Source organism: Suillus bovinus, assembly GCF_016758785.1.
Source record: "Suillus bovinus strain UH-Sbo-P2 chromosome Unknown EDB93scaffold_67, whole genome shotgun sequence".
Lineage (NCBI taxonomy): Eukaryota > Fungi > Basidiomycota > Agaricomycetes > Boletales > Suillaceae > Suillus > Suillus bovinus.
Window position 1 is genome coordinate 14,249 of NW_024542123.1, and position 17,366 is coordinate 31,614.

The following is a 17,366-nucleotide window of genomic DNA, read 5'->3' on the forward strand; positions in this document are numbered from 1 at the left end:
TACCTTTGACCGCAAGCCTCGAGGCGAGTATTTGCTGCTGTATTGACCGTGGGGCAAGGCACTACGGAACTCCGCGAAACGCCAGGAAATCGGACCGCGGACGGCTCAGCTGACAATCAATCTCAGATCTCACCCAGTACCACAAAAGTTCCGTCGACCGGGCCCTGGTCTTTAATTTGTATCGACTTGAAATCACCTAGCGCTGCTACAAGTCCCTAGTTTTATAAACCAACACCTATTAAAACAAAGGCTCATAACACGCGCTCCCATCTGACCTTGGGCTTTGCTCATTTCGACAGCTCTCAGTTTATCGGTGGACTCACCAACAAGACTAGACACAACCAATCATTCTAACATAAATTTAAACATCAACATTGCTCGAGCATCATGAACATTCGTCCAAATCCAACTGTAGTGATTGGCTGTGAACTAGGTATTGCACCTTCAACTTGCGGATCGACGTTAACCACGATACCAAAACGAAAGCAGAAACATGACTCACTGTCGCGACGTGCAGGCTCAATTTTTTGGAAAGCACAGCATGTCTGGAAGCTAAGGCGCGCAGGTGAGTCATGGTTGAATCCTGGTTGCACAGCGACCTGCTCATACTTACGTCTAGCCGAGTTTCACAAACGAAGCCAGCGCAGCAATCGCTAGCATGTAGGCAAAATCCGAACTCGCCCGCACATGGGCCAGTGGCAAACACAGGTGCTGTTAAGGCAATAACAATGGCGAACACAGATAAACGCATTTCCGTGCGAGGTTATATGCAATCTTCTGAGGAGGTTCTCTCTGAGGATGGGAAAACACTGTAGGACGATCACCAGCTTTTATAACCCGCATATACTTATTGTCACGGTTCTGATCGATTAGGCAGAACGTGCAGGAGCATCGTGTCATAATCTGCCGGCAAATCCTTCATACATGGTTTAATCATTTGAACATGAAGTGACGCTGCCAGCACAGCGACAAAGATGAGAACTTGATGCTCATTCTCGTCGTTACTTCCGATTTATACTCGGTCGACATCTTTCTCACTCGTTGCTCCCTTATACATGGCCGCACTTCAATATTTCAATTTCCAACCGACTATGACGCAGTTCCATCCTAAAGCGCGTATGTGGTTACAGCGAGCTGCTTATACAAACCAAGCCATGCCAGCAATCTTCATCTACGTACTACTGCATGTACGGCTGCGGGTAGAGTCCCGAAAGAGCCGACTTCTGGCCGGGCTCAAGGCCTAGACATAAGCTCGTGTCCGCGCTTTATTCTTTACCCTAAACCAGGTACGATTCAGTTAGTAAAGTGGCCCTACGTACGGTAAACTTCTGCATTTCCTTCCTAGCCCCAAAATACCTTGCGTCCTCTGATACCCAGTCCAACCTGCTTTGGTTCTATCCCCTTGGTCGATTGATAATCGCTCCGTCTAGTGGATGAGGAGATGCAAGATATTCGTTTTAGCCTGTAGACGTGCTTTCGCTGCGTCTTTCTTGCTCAATCCTTTCCCGACATCCAAAAGTAGGTGACCTCGGTTGTGTTGGCCCACGGAGGTAGTGCGAATATGCTGATGTAGTTTGAGGCCTGTGGCTAGCACTAGTACTTATGGCCCTGGGCAGCATGAGCATTTCCTACACTGATCATCAAACATAAGTCGACGACGCTTAAGCTTGAGATCTATTCTACGTGTAGGACCTCTGGCCCCAGACTCCGTGTGGAGGCAATCGAATTAACGCGCGCTCCATCTGAGCTTGCGCTTTGCTCATTTTCCCAGCTTATCGGTGGACTCACGAACCAGACTAGCTAGACACAGTCGATCATAAATTTAAACATTCCCATTGCTCGAGCAGCATGATCACTCGTCCAAATCCAACTGTAGTGATGGGCTGCGAACTAGGTATTGCACCATCAGCTTGCAGATCAACGTTAACCATGATACCAAAGCGAAAGTAGAAACATGACTCACCAGCTGTCGCGACGTGCCGGTTCAATTTCAATTTGCTGGAAAGCACTGCTTGTTTGGATCCTGAGGCGCGCAGGTGAGCCATGGTTGGATCCTAGTTGCACAGCGACTGCTCATACTCACGCCTTGCCAACTTGCACAAACCAAGTCAGGGCAGCATTCGCTAGTGTGTATGCAACCTAGTAACTCGGTCATACATGCACCGACAAACATAGGTGCTGTTAAAGCAATAACAATGGCGAACAAGGATGAACGCATTTCCGGGCGAGGTTATCTTCTGAGCAGTGAGGAGGTTCTGTCTGAGGATGGGGAAACGCTGTAGGGCGATGACTAGCTTTTATACCCTGCATATACTTATTGTCACGGTTCAGATCGATTTGGCAGAATCTTTATTACTGTCGGCTGGCACAAATTTGGTAGAACGTGCGAGAGCGTCGTGTCATATTCTGCTGGCAAATCTCCTACGTGGTTTTATCATTTGAACATGAAGTGGCGGCCATTGAAGTACGTGCAATTGCGTCCACGTCATGCTGTGTTGCTGCGCGTTCACGAAGACTGCGAATGAGATAAAAATGACTTAGAGGAGCTACTTTTCTCTAATAGCAAGGCGGCGCGCTATTTATTAGCCGAAATAAATTTGTGCATCCAATCCTCGGTAGTCATGTCTCGTCTTTTTTCTTCCCTTCGCGCTGCAGATGTCCGTAATAGCCATGCAAGGTTCTCGTATACAACAAAAGTGACGCAAGTTCCAGGAAGAACGCGCACGAGGTTCGTCCCCATCCCACGATAGAATCCGCGAATCCCTTCGCCTTGCCAAGTGCGTTTGATGGTGGTCGGTATATCAGGGTATAGGTGAGTGGTGGCATTGTTCTAAAATGGGGATGAAGATGTCATGCAGCGAACAAGATTCGTCTCACCTGTATTCGAGAGCGAATGACTTGGTATGGATAAGTAAGCGCTAGAGCCCAGAGCTTGCTCGCACCAGACATTAATGTGTATGATGTGTTTGACTAGTCAATGTCTTAGATGCGAAGCAAAGAAAAGGGTCACAGCTCACGAGTTTATCGTCCTCCGGTCCTATCACCTTTCCGGCCTTTGTAAACTGTTTTTGCTTTTGTTCAAAACCCCATCGTTTCATCTCTTCGTATGCCATGAATTGCACCGCACCATTGCTCACACCGACCAAAGCCAAACCAGTCCCTTTCCACAAGCCAGAGAAGCCCTCTTGCCTCCATATTGAAGCAATCCCGTCTGATACAACACGGTGTATTTAACAAACCAAATTGAAGAAAAGAAGACGGGCGTACCTGAGAGGCTACGATATGATGTTGGTGAATCGGCACGCGTCGTAAACATACGCACTTTTACAACCCATATAGGGTTGGTCATTATAGCTGTGACAGCACCTGATAGAATCCAAGTTGAGAGACCATCATAAAAACAAGAGGGAATGATAGGGCGAACTCGCTTGAGCGGAACAAAGTAGGTATGCTCCAGGGGACATTCTATGATTCGGGTCACCTCCGTATGCACGCTTTTTCAGCATGTCGTAGCTGGAGTATATTAGTACCCTGCAAAGAAAATTACAAAACTGATAAAATGTTACTCACAAAAGAAAGTAGAGTCCCCAACTTGACGCGTTCCCCGCAATATTTGGTCCTATGCCTCGGTACAGGCCTTTCCACCCTTCACTTGCATGTATTTCACGCAAAGAGTTCCATATTGCTTTTCCAATTCCACCTTGTGGGTTTTTTGTAGCTACCTGTAGCTTGACTTTGAGAAGATCGAGAGGGTGCATGCATAGGACGGTGGCGATGCCTGCTCCGAGACCTGCTGCTGCATGGTCCTACCGGACCTTTAAGCAGAGACAAATAGAAAGTCCGAAGGATTTGAACATACTATTGAAGTTGTCGGAAAGAAGCTTGGCTGACTCGGATGTAGGGACATGACTGCACTGTCAGCTGCTGAGATGACTTGAAAGTCTGACCAAATGCTGTCGGATGAGTTCGACGGACATGATCATAACATAATAACGCATTTGATCTCGTAGTCATTCTTGTTTACATAATAGAAAACTTGAACTTGAACTTTCAACCCAGAACCTAGCTTTAACCGAAGATTGCCTCTTCATCCCACTGGCATCTCAATGTTTCTGCGTGCACATGCACCAATTCCGAGCTTTCCTGGCATCGTACCCCATGTATGAGTATATGAACATACAACTCGATCGAACGGCCAATTAGCGCCAACTCGAGGATTTCATCCAAGTCATGCCATGTGCATCATGATACCTACATATAAAAACGCTCTCGTTGTGGGCTTGCTACTGCTTGCTACCATCGAAAAGCAGCAGATAAATCGGTGAGTATTGGTAAACTTTCGCCCCTCGTTTGATCATGAACTGTGTTGGAGAACAGTCTTACAGTAACGAGCCATGACTTCTAAATTCCTTGCGATCCTGATCATCGTGGAGCCTTAACTTGTCACTTGTGTGACGAAGAGAGACCCGTGTCAGGTTCCATATGAATTATTCAGCGTCGTGCTAGTACAGGTGCTTCAAGACCTTGCCTTTGATGATGGACTCTAGGCTAAATGCCATGAAGGGCATGTCCCTGCACGCTCTTGGCTCTCGGGAATATAAAGAGTCGATTATAAGGCGAAGTTGTTGAAGACAGGGTTCGGCATATTACAAGATTGCTAGGATTAGTGTTGCTGTCATGACACTATGTTCGGAGAGGATACGATGGCTGCTATTCCAACTAGCAAAGAAAACAAGGAGGAACGACACGCAAACGACGTGAACTGAGGAACTCGTCTCGTTCAGCGCTCCGATCAGAAGAAGTCTTCTGAATGCGATGATGAACGTCTGCTCGTTGAGCATCATCAATGCCTACGTCCTCCTGATTTTTTGACATAAATGCATTTTCGCAGTGAAAGCCTGTTGCTGGATTATCGCTCCACCAAGCCGGCATCAAGACATCTCCAGCCTGAGCGTTGGCCATGGTGAGGTACTAGTATTGAAAGTATACCGAAGTCAGTCATGTCACAAACAAGGTAGCTTCTGTTATGATGTAGACTCACCTAGTATTAAACTTTGCTGACTGCTGAGGGCGCAGGCCGCACATCCTGTTTGCAAGCCACGGTTTGGAATCAGATACATGGTCTTCAACAATCTCATAGTCTACAAACCCTCAAACATTGGTCAATATGTTGGGGTCCTCAACGACTTCGACTCAACACCAACTCTAGATAGTTCCTCGCGGCACTGTGAATATCGACTGACTTCGGCTTCAAACTGGCCTAGGAAAAGCGTTAACAATATTTAATAAGCTATGCAGCAAGCCAAGTGTCTCCATTCAACAGTATACCATTATTATGCACGAACAAAATCATTGTGTAGCACCAAAATAACGTCGGCACTTGCTTGAATAGGACGCAATAAGTATCAGTGAAGCTTGGCATCGAGAAGCGAGGAGCGTGTATCATGCGTGTACATCTAATTAGTACTTCCATAAGATGTACATATCAAAGGCGAGACCTCGGGACGGACACAGGGCAGCCTGCTGTTCCCTACACTTGAGCCATAGCCAGCCATGCGCGACGGGATAACAGTGTGTTTCCCTGGGCATACATCACCATCGCAGACCGTATATCGCATTCTGGAATAAACCGTACATTGACGCCATCGATGAGGAGGATGAGAAGATGGTACCAAGGTCGAACTTGTGAGCTGGGGTTGCGATAACTTCGAGGATATAGAGCTCGATTTTTCCTATAAAGGATATTCAACTTGTTACAATCGTCAACCGGAGGTAAAGTGACACCCGTATCTGGCCTGCCCCACGAGTGCAAATAGTCGCGAGAATGCAACACTACAGAGTCGCCCAAAAAGAAAGACACGCTTCGGGCGGGAAGTATGTTGGCAGCTGCACTGATATGATTCTGGGATCCCGTAGTAAGACTGCAAGCACTGAAATGAACCCTGATACCTGATGTGTGCGGCAGACGCTCCCCTATATCCTATATCGCTGACAACGTGCTCGATACCTGCCCAGTAGTGCGATGATTTCTCGGGCGTTAACAAAGAAATCGCTCCACTACTACCAATATAACGATCAAATGTCATTGCAAGCAACAGACAAGAGAAAAGAACCTACACAGCGCAGAGAATGTCGGTGTTGCTTGGAGACTTGCACTTGTCTTGACGAGCGCCTCATGGACAAAACAGCCCGCAACCGAGTGGCGATCAATAACACGTTTCGAAGGTGCGCTGCCGAGAATCTCCAAAAGACAAAAGTTCGTCTTCCCTTTCATACTCCTTCAAATTACAGCATACCAGCTTCCCTCAACATTCTGCAAATTCCTGATGATTACGCCTGTATTCTCTGCAGCACATGCTTCTCGATGGGAGAACGCAAGCAACGACAACCGTCGCCCGCGTCGTAAACGAACACGACTATCAGATGGATCGGAGGACCAGACAGAGACAGACGTGGACGTTGATTATGATCCTTCACCTGCACCGCGCAGAGTGAAGCCTTTGCCTGCCCATGTGCACGCTAATCATCGTCAACAATCCAACGGAGAGGTCCCTCAAGCTCCCACACACACATCCACAAAGGAAAGTTCACACGGTCAGTACTACATACGTGGCCACAGCTTGCGAGCTTGGACCTTCTCATATACCACCAGGTCCACCACATACACCAGATTTTGCAAGAATGGCAGTAAAAACCTACACTTGGGTTACTCTTTGGTTTATACTCACTGCGCCTGTCGTCCTCTGGGATGCAGGATACTGTTTCATGCGGTACGTATCCTTGCCCTTGTCGCATGCTCTCACGTTAAACAGAATCACACAAGTCCACGATCCATGCTTGGTGGAGACCTCCACTGGATCTGGAAACCGTACGAAATATACCAGAATATTGATTATGTGAGTACACTTCCCTAAACATCACATCTTCACATTGACGGTCTTTATCAGGTTTATGGTATTAAGGCCCTAGAGGACAATGACGGGTTCACGAACGCACAATGTGCGTACTTTTCGTTCTTGATTACTCCGACTGACTAACTTCCTTTAGCTCTTCTCAATATTATAGAGACATTCATCGATCTCTCATACGTGTACTTGGCACACGTCTCGAACTGGTCCCCTGCCCCCCTTCTTGGGTTTGCAGCAGCGACCATGACGTTGTCTAAAACAATTTTATACTGGTTACAGGAGTACTATTGCGGCTTCTGTGCCATCGGACACAATACCACGTCTGATCTTATCATATACTGGATCATACCCAACGGGTACGTGTGTTCCTTTTTTATCGGTTTAACACGTCATAATAGTTCGTTTTGGTGTAGATTATGGATCGTCGTCCCTAGTTTGATTGTCATGAGACTAGGGAAAGATATCGTTGCCTCGCTCCACGTCGCAGAGCGCGCTGCGACAAAGGCTGCTTCTGGAAAGCAGAAATGATGGATTCCCCAGAATACCGGATCCGGGACGAAAATAGTTTATTTACAGTTATAACCTATCAGTTTATGTGAATGTTGTATCTATTGCTTCGGAATGGACTTGGCTTATTGCTTGCGTTTTTTTTTTTTTGCTGTGATTCAGTCCGCAGTTTGTGGCGTGGATCACGCCAAGCGATCCGTGCTTGCCGATCAGGAGGATTTATCCTTCACGTCCCTGATGTGTCCTTTTGGATGGGGAATGTCTTCTCTGCACTGGCAGCACCACGGTTGCGGCCTTGTCATTTTTTTTATCATCCGTGCTTTATTAATATAACGACAGGCGTATGCAGTACGATATAATACTTACCGGTTAGTCCACCGCACCAGCTTGAAGTTGCTTATGCTGTTACGCGAGCGAAGTTCGCATCATCAGTGATGAGACGAGACGCGACCAAACGGATTCCACGGAATCGCCAGTGTACATGAAGATCCTTCGCTTAGTACTTGGGCTTCTCCCCGAGGATGAAAATTCCTACAGGATAATGCGTGTACAAGGATAATAATATTCCACGATTCATTCCACATTGTGTTACATCCAATAACTATACATACACCAAAGAAATAAAAAGTTCGGAGAGATATCTCACTAATATGTCACAACGAAAAATCGAATGGCGCAGTCTCAGAAATACAAGACAGCGACGATAACAACACAACAGGCAACAGCAAAGACGAAATAGCCCAATCTAGAAAGGTGAGCGTGGGGTATGCGGTGGGTTCAATGAGTACACAATGAGTCGACATCTGTTGTCGTTGTGAGAAACGAGGCGAAGAGAGTGAAATACATCGTTTGCGTGTCTGTTTTACTTCACTTGATGGCGCGTGGTCGATCGATGGCTTGCATTCCTGCGAGCCCATACCAGGAGGGAATCAATCCATCTCCATGTCCATTTCCATACCGTCCCATTGTTCTTGAGACTTCTTCACCATGCCTGGGCTAATGCCCTCCTCCTCAACCTCCTCAGGCACGCTGAATGACAATACAGCATCCTCTTCCTCGGATTTCCACCTGAACCGTGTGCCGCTCACCCGCCCGTGAATGTGCATATTCGCAGATGGAATATCGTCTTCTGCAAGCTCGCCGTCGTCGCTTGAATGAGAAGAAGCAGACATCGAACGCACGGAGGAGCGTGGATGTGACCATCCCGAACGCGAGAGGGATGCAGAGGCGGACGGGAATGACGAAACGCAGTAAAACGAGGATGAGGTTGGCGAGCTCCAAGACTCTGAGTGCACGCTCACAGAGCCAAGAGCCAACAGGTTCCTTGCGTCGGCATCTGTAGGAGCGGCGGGGACCGGCACTGGGGAGCTTGGCGTGCGCGAGTTCGGGGTAGTAGGTACGCCCAGGAGGCCTGGACGCAGCTGGGTGATGCCACCTGGGCCGGTGGCTTGGGAAATGGAGTAGTCGTGCAGACGTGGTCCGGCTGAGCCTGCGCGGCCCGAGCTGCTGAGGGCGGAGGATGCCGGAACAGAGCTGGATATCAGTTTCGAAGGAGATGAAGTGCCAGATCCTTCGTGAGCGCTCCCGGGAGCGGGAGGCGGGACTATTCCGCCAGAGAGAAAGGTAGGCCAAAGGGAGCGATCTTCGGGAAGTGATGTCCCGTTTGTAGAAGAGGGTGAAAGATGCGACAATATGGCAGCAGCCTAGGAAATTTTCATCAGCACCTTTGTCAGCTATCAAGTCAGGGGCAATGACCTCTAACAATTGGACTTGCTGATGTTTGCTAAGCACAAACTTAGAGGCTTCGCGCCACTGGGGTGTGTGTTCCCAGCGATGTTTAATGAGACACGAAGGGTGCCGGTAGACCTGGAGGCTCATGGTCACTTTCTACTCAAACAATTCAAGGTACGAAAAAGTCACCTTTGAACAGCTCTCACACGTAAATATTGTACCGCGTTTCTTTCCGCTCTTTGCGATACCGCCGTTTGTACCTAGACCACCATGAGCAGGAAGCGATGCCGACAATTCATTGTCGTCGAAACTCCCGCCGCGCATTGCAGCATCAGCCCCCTGCACTGCAGTAGTGGGGTCGGGTTCTTGTGTTTCAAGAACACTTCGGGACACCACATTCAGGGAAGTGCCATGATTGATATTACCGCTCGGGGGTGAAGAGGAAAGAGATAGGGTGGCAAGTGAGGACAAAGCTATGCTCTGCAGGGAGGCCGGTCTAGATGCCAGATTTGTAATGAAATTCGGATTAAAGCAGTGACAGCACATAAGGTGGGGGAGGGGAGAATTTAGGATATGGGGAAGCTAAATGCAGAACTTACGAAGGTCGTGTAGCTGCGTCTCGCGCATCGCTCAATCTCCTTCTGGTCTTGCCAGTTGATGACAGGCGACGATGCTTGGGACCAAAGTTGGTCCCAGATGCTTCCGAGACAAAGATTAGTAAGTACTTTGCACCGTAACCCCACATTATCATACCATGCAATGGTTGGACAGCTATGTCCGCAGACTTGGGAATGGATATTGGTGAAGCACTTGCGGCAGCGACAGACAGGGAAAGTAGACTCAGGTTTGAGCGATCATTCTGGTAGCATATGAGCAAGTTTTTCCCCGTGGAAACGACATAATAACGTCGAATGATGATTCACTCACAGAATTTGGGGAAATTGTTGGTGATGGAGAGCTGGAATCCGAGGTACAAGACATGATAGAATTTACAAGGACTAATACAAGCTCATGACAGAACAGAAACAAGGGAACACGATGTTCACAGATTGGCGCAATATTCGGTAGGCTCGCATATGTGCCACGAAATTTCAACGTCCGCCAAAATTTTGTTCCCAAAGGGTCTGGTACTCAACTACTGCGCAACAAAGCCTGAGGACACCGACAGTCCTTACAAAGTGCTCAAGTACCTTAATCGGTCACCTCTCTCAGTAGAAAGACGAGTCTCTATAAATTATATCCTGGGGTTGATCTGCCAACAAGTAGTAGTCGCCCATATCTGGCTCGAATCGGCAGTGCTTCCGACCCGCACCAAAATAGCGACCACGGAACTTTATTGCATAGAGACCCAAGTTTCTATGATACGCCATTCAAAGCCCAGGCGGACTCCAGGCTATCCAATTTCACCATGCAACGTGCACGATAAACGGTGAAACCCAGGCCATGTAAAATCAGGGTTGAACATAAGAATCTTGAGAGCCAAAATGGGAATCATTTGGTTGTGTTTTATTTGTCAACGGCTTTGAATGTTAACAAACCATAACAACGCCCGACCAAAACAACATTGGGCATGGGTCCCTTTGCTCGTGGCGGGGTCCCTGATTTGCTGGATATATCCGTGAATCTGCGTCCAAATGAGACAACCGAGGACAATGAGAGAACAAAAACAAAAGTATATCTTTAGCAGCAACTGGTTTCGATCCAGTGACCTCAGGGTTATGAGCCCTGCACGCTTCCACTGCGTCATGCTGCTGTTCCTTCGACTGCCAACAATGATCTAATTGATGGTCTGTGCGTATCTCCGAGTCAACGCGGCGACCTCGCCTTGAATTATTTGCAAATAGAATCTCGAAACGCCCATATACATACACTAGATTTCTGAATTACTCCTGCATGTAATGCAAAAACTTCACTCTTCTCCCGTAGTTCCAATATGCAATTCACAAACCTTGTCCTGACTTGGACAAACGTTATCTTGCAACTCGAGCTCGAACTCGATGTACAGCTATCTCGAAGATAGGGGATGGACTCGGCGGCGGGAGTTAGATACGCACGTTTTGAAAGAGTTCCTTTATGTATAGAACAATTGAAATGGAGGAATCACCTATAACAGCACCAAGACACTGCATTGACGGAGCGCTCATTGCATACTATTACAAATAAAGCTATCCCTGTTCTTCGTCACCGCAAGGGACTTCTATCAAGCTAGATAGCGCTATTGTGAGATACGGGCAACTCGAACCATGTTACAGCACTTGAAACCTTTGCAAGACTTCTCATTCGCACGGCACAGCACAAAGCCCTCAATCCAAGCCATCCAACATGATGGCAGTGGTACTAGATCGGAGGAATACAGAGCGAATAGCACCAAGAGCAGCAGGAACGACACACGCGACAAGGAACCATCAGTAGTGGAATGTCCAATGAACATCTACGAACAGTTCGACGACATTAAACACAGCAAAGAGAAAGGCACAAAGGAAAGGCACAAGAGCAAGCAATGCCTGAGCCTCATGTATGGGAGCGTAGGATGCACACATACGCACCCCGTTTCACAGGCTCCGAGATATCCGGATCACTGCAGTCTAAGCGCATCTCGCATCTTTGGTATACCCCGTTGCACCCACTCCGAGGGTGAAACGCGTTCCTCTGTGTTCAAGCTCGCGAAAAGGAGGTCGTTCTCCTCGGAGAACGCCCACACACCAGGGTCAGGTGTAGGCACCGTCATGATAGCGCGAAGCTCCTTGCCTACATGGGGATGTTAGTGGCAGTCCTGCTCGACTTGACAAGCATCTTTACGTATTATGTTGTGCACGAAGTGATCCATGTTCTAGAATTAAAGTTTGTCAATATCAAATTACTCGAGCATGTCCGAGGCAGCGATCGACCGGACAGCACTTACCAGATCATTTTTGTCATATCCTGGGTGGGTTAAACGCATTGAGTATGCCGGACACCCCCGTTATCATGGAACAGGACTTACCAAAGGGATCTGGGAAGGCACGCTGTCTGAGCGGATGATGCAAAGAAATGAAATTACATCACGCACTTTCGATCTCCTCTCCGGCAACGAGGAAGCCAAAGAAGATAAAACTCTATTTTATAAGATAAGCATGAATGATAGGGAGATGCGACTCCGGACAAGGCGTGTGATGGGATCGCAGTGATCCTGTCAGGACTTACCGCAATAACAGTGGCAGGGATCGTGACCCATTTCAACGTTGACCAGACCTGGAATGGCTATATTTGTAGAGGTCATCAATGGCCGCTGCATGGGAGAGGACAGATCCTCCGTACCAAAGCCAAACAATATACAACTGTTACCAGCCACAAATGAATAGAGTATCTATGCTGAAATGAGTTCCCCGCGAGAGCGATGATGTCAGGGCTTACGAAAATGGTATTGGGGTACTGAGAATCCGTTCTAGACCGGTTAGAGCATCTACAAGCTGGGTGATTGTAGCGAGTAGAACAGCTGCGGTTTCAATAGTAAGAATTCCGTAAAATTTGGGGACAGCGGCGAACGGACTGGTAGTTGGTGCATCAACAACCTTGCGAGATTGCAGGGCAGAGACGTAAGAACCCTAAGGTACCAGATTCAGATCTCGAAACATAGGTCGTTATGGAAAAACAGCAACCAGATACAATGAGATTTCCAGGGGAGTGTTGTACAAATTTTGACTGCGCATCGCAGCTCTCCGTCTCGCGGCCCTCCTTCCTTGAACAGCATGCCCGTCCTTGTGCAGCCCATCCTTTGTCAACAACCGAACCAGTAGCGAGAACGGGAATAGATCGAGCAGCGAGTACTTGGGCGGATTCATAGCAGGGGCTAACTTTACGCCCCTTTGTGGACGCTCGTCGGTGTGAAGCGTCTTTTCCGTCGTAAAAGTCGCGACCCGAAGGGAAGGTGTAGGTGCAGTAGTCGGGAGCGGAAGTTGACCCGGAGCCGGTGCTCTCCTCGTGAGTTCTGATTCATAGAAGTTCTCTGAACGTGGTGATGCAGGAACATCATCATTCGTGATACTTGTCCGATTAAGATCGACGGCGGAAGGGATTGTCGGCGGAAGCGGATACGTAGGAAGGAATTTAACGAGGTGATACAGATCCTCGTAGTAGATACCGTCTTCACCACGCAAATAATGCTTAACAGCAACGGCAAATGCTTCGAGCAAGTTTACGACGGTTTTCTTCTCAATCAAAGTCTTCGCCTTGTATTCCTCCTTTTGCTGGTCTGTGAGTGCCTGAGTACTCGGATACGCATTGTCTATAAGCAGGAGATCAACCATCATCGAAGGTAGCCACGAGGTTGATGCGTACCTGGTATGTGTAGCCACACGGTGCGAGCGAAGGTACGGCTTCCAAGCACAATCTGTGACCAAAGCCTTCGTCCCTCATTGTAACGTTCAAAACTAGAAGTGGTCCTGTAGGAAACGACGAAACCAAGGACAGTACCAAATCTAGAAAAAGGCTGTGAAGTACCCTGACATCTCATAAGGTGAGACATACACGGTGATAAGGGTTGGCTGTAATGCTAGGTTATGGCCGCTATGGTTGATCACACAGATAGCAGTTGACCAAGCACCAAAGAAGACTAGGATGTTCCAGCATCTGAAGAGCGCTGTAGCCAACAACGCATTTCCAAACTTGGACCAGGTAGACGGTCCTAGTACGTCCGGAGAACTTGGATTGTAAATCGGAGCGCCCTGGTAATTGAAGGACATGAGAACCTGTCAGTACACCCGCAGTGGGACAAGTAAAACAAGAGTGAGAAGGTGGCGCTACATCGGTATCGATGAGTCCTTCAGGGTGGTTACGTCGGCCCTACGGGGCCTTTACATCATATTGTTGCTTTTAGCGACGAAAATGATATAAGTTCTGCATATAATTGTCAATATAACTTTCTCACCAGCACTTGGACCTGACTTACTGACTGTACGTTGGAACTTGGAGCTCGGTGCGATAGAATGTAAATACTATGTACAAAATTGACACAGATGGAGGATGGGGTGAGAGGTACAAGTCGGGAGCGCTCACGCTTAGTATTAGCTGACCGCGTGCAGCTGGGAAAATATTTCTGTGCAACCAAAACCCAGACTCGTATAATTAGCAAGCCAGAATCCACAGTGTACATAATTTTAAGTCACAAGATGACCATTAACCGCTTCAACACAGTGCTCCGAGTCCGAGTCAGCCCGTTACATAAACATTTTCAACTTAAGACCAGCTCAGGTGATTGGTGGAGACCGTGACTGATCTGGCAGGAGATTATCTGACTCGGCGATCAACGTGACAGGCGGGTATGCGAGTCAGATCAATTGGTTTCTCCACTACAATCTGCACATATCTTAGAACTCCTCCAAATTTTCATCTGTTCGTATCAACGAAACGCTACAGTCATTCTGACATGTCGGTCGTCAATAAATCAACCCATCCGTTCGACAAGTCCCGCTTGGATGCTCTGCTGAATCGCAGATTTTTCTATGCACCAGCTTTTGAAATCTATGGCGGTATGCGACACGTTATTATCGTGATCTACAACAGTGATATAGACAACATGCATTCACAGGTGTTGCTGGCCTCTACGACTATGGTCCACCAGGCTCGTCATTACAAGCTAATATCATGGCGGAATGGAGAAAGCATTTTATCATCGAGGATCACATGCTGGAACTCGATACGACCATCATGACTCCTGCTCCCGTCTTTGAGACCTCCGGCCACGTCGCTAGGTTTGCAGACTGGATGGTCAAGGACACCAAGACTGGTGATGTCCTCCGTGCAGATCACCTCGTCAAAAACGTACTAGAAGCGCGTCTTGCTGGCGATCGGGAAGCTCGCGGGTTGGCTGCCCAACCGAAAGATGATGAGAAGGACAAAAAGAGGAAGAAAAAAGCGAAGACTGTTGCAGTCCAGCTTGCAGATGAGCTTGTCAAAGAGTTTGAGAGTATTCTTGCCCAGGTGAGCCATTAATCTCTCGTCTGATACTTCCTCATAACTCTCGAATAGCTAGATAACTATTCTGGTCCTGAAATCGGCGAGCTCTGCCGAAAATACGATATTCGCAACCCTGATACTGACAACGAGGTTGGCGAGCCTCAGCAATTCAATCTAATGTTTGCTAGTAGTATCGGTCCCACGGGCCAACATCCTGGGTAAGTCCACTCTCTATCCGTGTATCAGGAATTTTGAAATATGTCGTCCAAGTTACCTGCGGCCAGAAACCGCTCAAGGCCACTTCCTTAACTTCTCCCGTCTTCTCGAATTCAACAACGGTCGTGTGCCATTCGCATCTGCTCAAATTGGTCGTTCCTTTAGAAACGAAATCTCTCCCCGCGCTGGCTTGCTTCGTGTTCGAGAGTTCACCATGGGTGAAATCGAGCACTTCGTCGATCCCGAGGATAAGAGCCACGAGAAATTCCGCGAAGTGCGCGATACCGTGCTCAGCCTCCTCGATCGACATGTGCAAGTCAGTGGCAGCACTCAAGTCACCCAGATGACTATCGGCGAAGCCGTAGACAAGGGCATTGTAGCAAACGAGACACTTGGTTACTTCCTTGTTCGCATCCATCTTTTCCTTATCAAGATCGGTATCAACCCAAAACGCCTGCGGTTCCGACAGCACATGGGGAACGAGATGGCACACTATGCTGCAGATTGTTGGGATGCAGAGATAGAGAACGCGACAGGGTGGACTGAGTGCGTTGGTTGTGCGGACCGGGCTGCATATGACCTATCGGTGCACTCGGCAAGGACTGGTCAGCCTCTTGTTGTCAGACAAGCGCTGAAGGAGCCGATAGTGACCGAAAGGGAGGTACCAGAATTCAACAAAAAAGTCCTTGGCAAGACTTACGGGCGCGATGCTGGCCTCCTGCAAAAGGTCGTCGGTGAAATGGATGAATCCCAGCTTACCAAGATCAAGGGTCAACTTGCCCAAGGGTCTGTATCATCTTCTATCCTCACCTTCATAGATTCACCTGGGTTCTTTGTACAGCCAAGCGACAATTTCTGCCGAAGGGAAGGAGTTCATCATCACCCCCGATCTGCTGGCGATCGAACGCAAGACGTTTAAGCAATCGAGTACGCTTGCCTATTGTGCCATGGGTTCGCCCGATTTAACCTTTTGCGATTGCTTGCAGTTCGCGAATTCATACCAAATGTCATCGAGCCGTCATTCGGCTTCGGCCGCATCCTTTATACCTTGCTTGAACATAGTTTTTGGTGCAGAGAGCAAGATATAGAACGTGGGGTAAGTATATCTGTCAATATTTTAATTAAGTAGCCCGGGGCTGACTCCAGGATGCCCGAAGGTCCTGTCACTCCCTCCTGTCGTCGCTCCCACGAAAGTTCTCATCGTCCCTCTAAGTGCCAAGGAAGAATTCAATCCCCTCGTCCAGGAAGTTTGTGGGTCAAATCATGTTATCTGCAAAGGCACCCACAATGCTAACTGCGGCCCCCAGCAACCAAATTACGGAAAGCTGGCATCTTTTCTCGTGTAGATGATTCTAATACCTCGATTGGCAAACGCTACGCCCGCAATGACGAATTGGGGACACCATTTGGTGTTACACTCGACTTTGCCTGTGAGCATTTTTTTTTTCACGACCTCCGTTGACCCTGCAAACTCTAATTCGACCACAAACAGCTGTCCAGAACCGGACGATGACTCTCCGGTACGTCTGTGGCGGTCCGCGGCCGATGGACCGCTTCTTTCTGGTGACAGGTTTGACTAACTTTGCCTTCTTTATGTAGTGAGCGTGATACAACAGACCAACTCATTGGCCCCATCGACGACGTGATTGCAGTTGTCACTGAGCTGGTGCAGGGCACCATTGATTGGCCAGCTGCTTGCAAGCGCCTGCCTGTATACGATGGCGTACAGGCCGTCGACTAAATTGGGATGACCTGAAATTGATGTGTAACTATGTATTACGTTCATCAGCGTCATCAACGGGGTGTGGTGATGGGTGAAAATAGTCCGAGGAGAAGTGAATATAGAGGATGTCCTACTGATAAGTAGCTGATATCACGCGTGCATGCGTTATAGGTGAACGTTCGAATCTCAGAATACGACGCTCCGACTCCGTGAAGCGTTTCCATGTGATGCGCGGTGTAAGATACGAGGATTTTGTATCTTGTAATCTCAAACGGCGAGAGTTCTTTCAGGAGGAAGGGAAATGAACATTACGATCTTAATTTCCTGGAAAGAATTCGTTTATATGA

At 48.1% G+C, this 17,366-nt stretch overlaps 7 protein-coding genes and 1 non-coding gene across 8 annotated transcripts; 3 read left to right on the top strand and 5 right to left on the bottom strand.

The window, feature by feature from the left end:
• The first annotated feature begins 1,766 nt into the window (after positions 1–1,766).
• EDB93DRAFT_784001 (uncharacterized protein) lies at positions 1,767–2,478 on the top strand. The gene is made up of 4 exons (XM_041457464.1): positions 1,767–1,894; positions 1,942–2,036; positions 2,113–2,278; positions 2,332–2,478. Exons 2-4 carry the CDS (start codon positions 1,955–1,957, stop codon positions 2,378–2,380), a joined length of 297 nt encoding a protein of 98 aa, XP_041303953.1. The 5' UTR covers positions 1,767–1,894; positions 1,942–1,954; the 3' UTR covers positions 2,381–2,478.
• A 97-nt stretch (positions 2,479–2,575) lies between these two features.
• Positions 2,576–3,907, bottom strand: EDB93DRAFT_1169182 (mitochondrial carrier domain-containing protein; the record flags this gene model as incomplete). The annotated part of the gene is made up of 7 exons (XM_041450291.1): positions 2,576–2,830; positions 2,878–2,970; positions 3,018–3,211; positions 3,268–3,366; positions 3,425–3,513; positions 3,571–3,806; positions 3,860–3,907. 7 exons carry the CDS (start codon positions 3,905–3,907, stop codon positions 2,576–2,578), a joined length of 1,014 nt encoding a protein of 337 aa, XP_041303954.1.
• A 2,774-nt stretch (positions 3,908–6,681) lies between these two features.
• EDB93DRAFT_1242400 (uncharacterized protein) lies at positions 6,682–7,436 on the top strand (the record flags this gene model as incomplete). Its single annotated transcript, XM_041452007.1, has 5 exons — positions 6,682–6,770; positions 6,824–6,896; positions 6,948–6,999; positions 7,048–7,264; positions 7,322–7,436. The coding sequence occupies 5 exons, from the start codon at positions 6,682–6,684 to the stop codon at positions 7,434–7,436; spliced, it is 546 nt and encodes a 181-aa protein (XP_041303955.1).
• A 519-nt stretch (positions 7,437–7,955) lies between these two features.
• Positions 7,956–10,218, bottom strand: EDB93DRAFT_1169214 (uncharacterized protein). Its single transcript, XM_041450292.1, has 6 exons — positions 10,074–10,218; positions 9,900–10,005; positions 9,746–9,845; positions 9,336–9,642; positions 9,171–9,281; positions 7,956–9,118 (listed from the first exon to the last, which is right to left on the bottom strand). The coding sequence occupies exons 1-6, from the start codon at positions 10,125–10,127 to the stop codon at positions 8,345–8,347; spliced, it is 1,452 nt and encodes a 483-aa protein (XP_041303956.1). The 5' UTR covers positions 10,128–10,218; the 3' UTR covers positions 7,956–8,344.
• A 609-nt stretch (positions 10,219–10,827) lies between these two features.
• Positions 10,828–10,899, bottom strand: EDB93DRAFT_t95. Its single transcript has one exon. It is a non-coding gene; the product is annotated as a tRNA-Met (tRNA).
• A 343-nt stretch (positions 10,900–11,242) lies between these two features.
• On the bottom strand, positions 11,243–11,894 carry EDB93DRAFT_1169218 (uncharacterized protein). The gene has a single exon (XM_041450293.1). The coding sequence runs from the start codon at positions 11,575–11,577 to the stop codon at positions 11,362–11,364; it is 216 nt and encodes a 71-aa protein (XP_041303957.1). The 5' UTR covers positions 11,578–11,894; the 3' UTR covers positions 11,243–11,361.
• On the bottom strand, positions 11,693–14,244 carry EDB93DRAFT_1169227 (Bestrophin, RFP-TM, chloride channel-domain-containing protein). Its single transcript, XM_041450294.1, has 13 exons — positions 14,074–14,244; positions 13,653–14,021; positions 13,464–13,603; positions 12,785–13,410; positions 12,676–12,730; positions 12,540–12,621; positions 12,444–12,492; positions 12,330–12,386; positions 12,196–12,241; positions 12,130–12,138; positions 12,049–12,068; positions 11,946–11,976; positions 11,693–11,894 (listed from the first exon to the last, which is right to left on the bottom strand). Exons 2-13 carry the CDS (start codon positions 13,865–13,867, stop codon positions 11,722–11,724), a joined length of 1,503 nt encoding a protein of 500 aa, XP_041303958.1. The 5' UTR covers positions 13,868–14,021; positions 14,074–14,244; the 3' UTR covers positions 11,693–11,721.
• Positions 14,245–14,445: 201 nt separating this feature from the next.
• Positions 14,446–17,037, top strand: EDB93DRAFT_1091796 (uncharacterized protein; the record flags this gene model as incomplete). Its single annotated transcript, XM_041446385.1, has 10 exons — positions 14,446–14,653; positions 14,713–15,104; positions 15,153–15,298; positions 15,351–16,082; positions 16,138–16,223; positions 16,283–16,392; positions 16,454–16,547; positions 16,604–16,726; positions 16,789–16,816; positions 16,896–17,037. 10 exons carry the CDS (start codon positions 14,446–14,448, stop codon positions 17,035–17,037), a joined length of 2,061 nt encoding a protein of 686 aa, XP_041303959.1.
• Between the last annotated feature and the right edge of the window lie 329 nt (positions 17,038–17,366).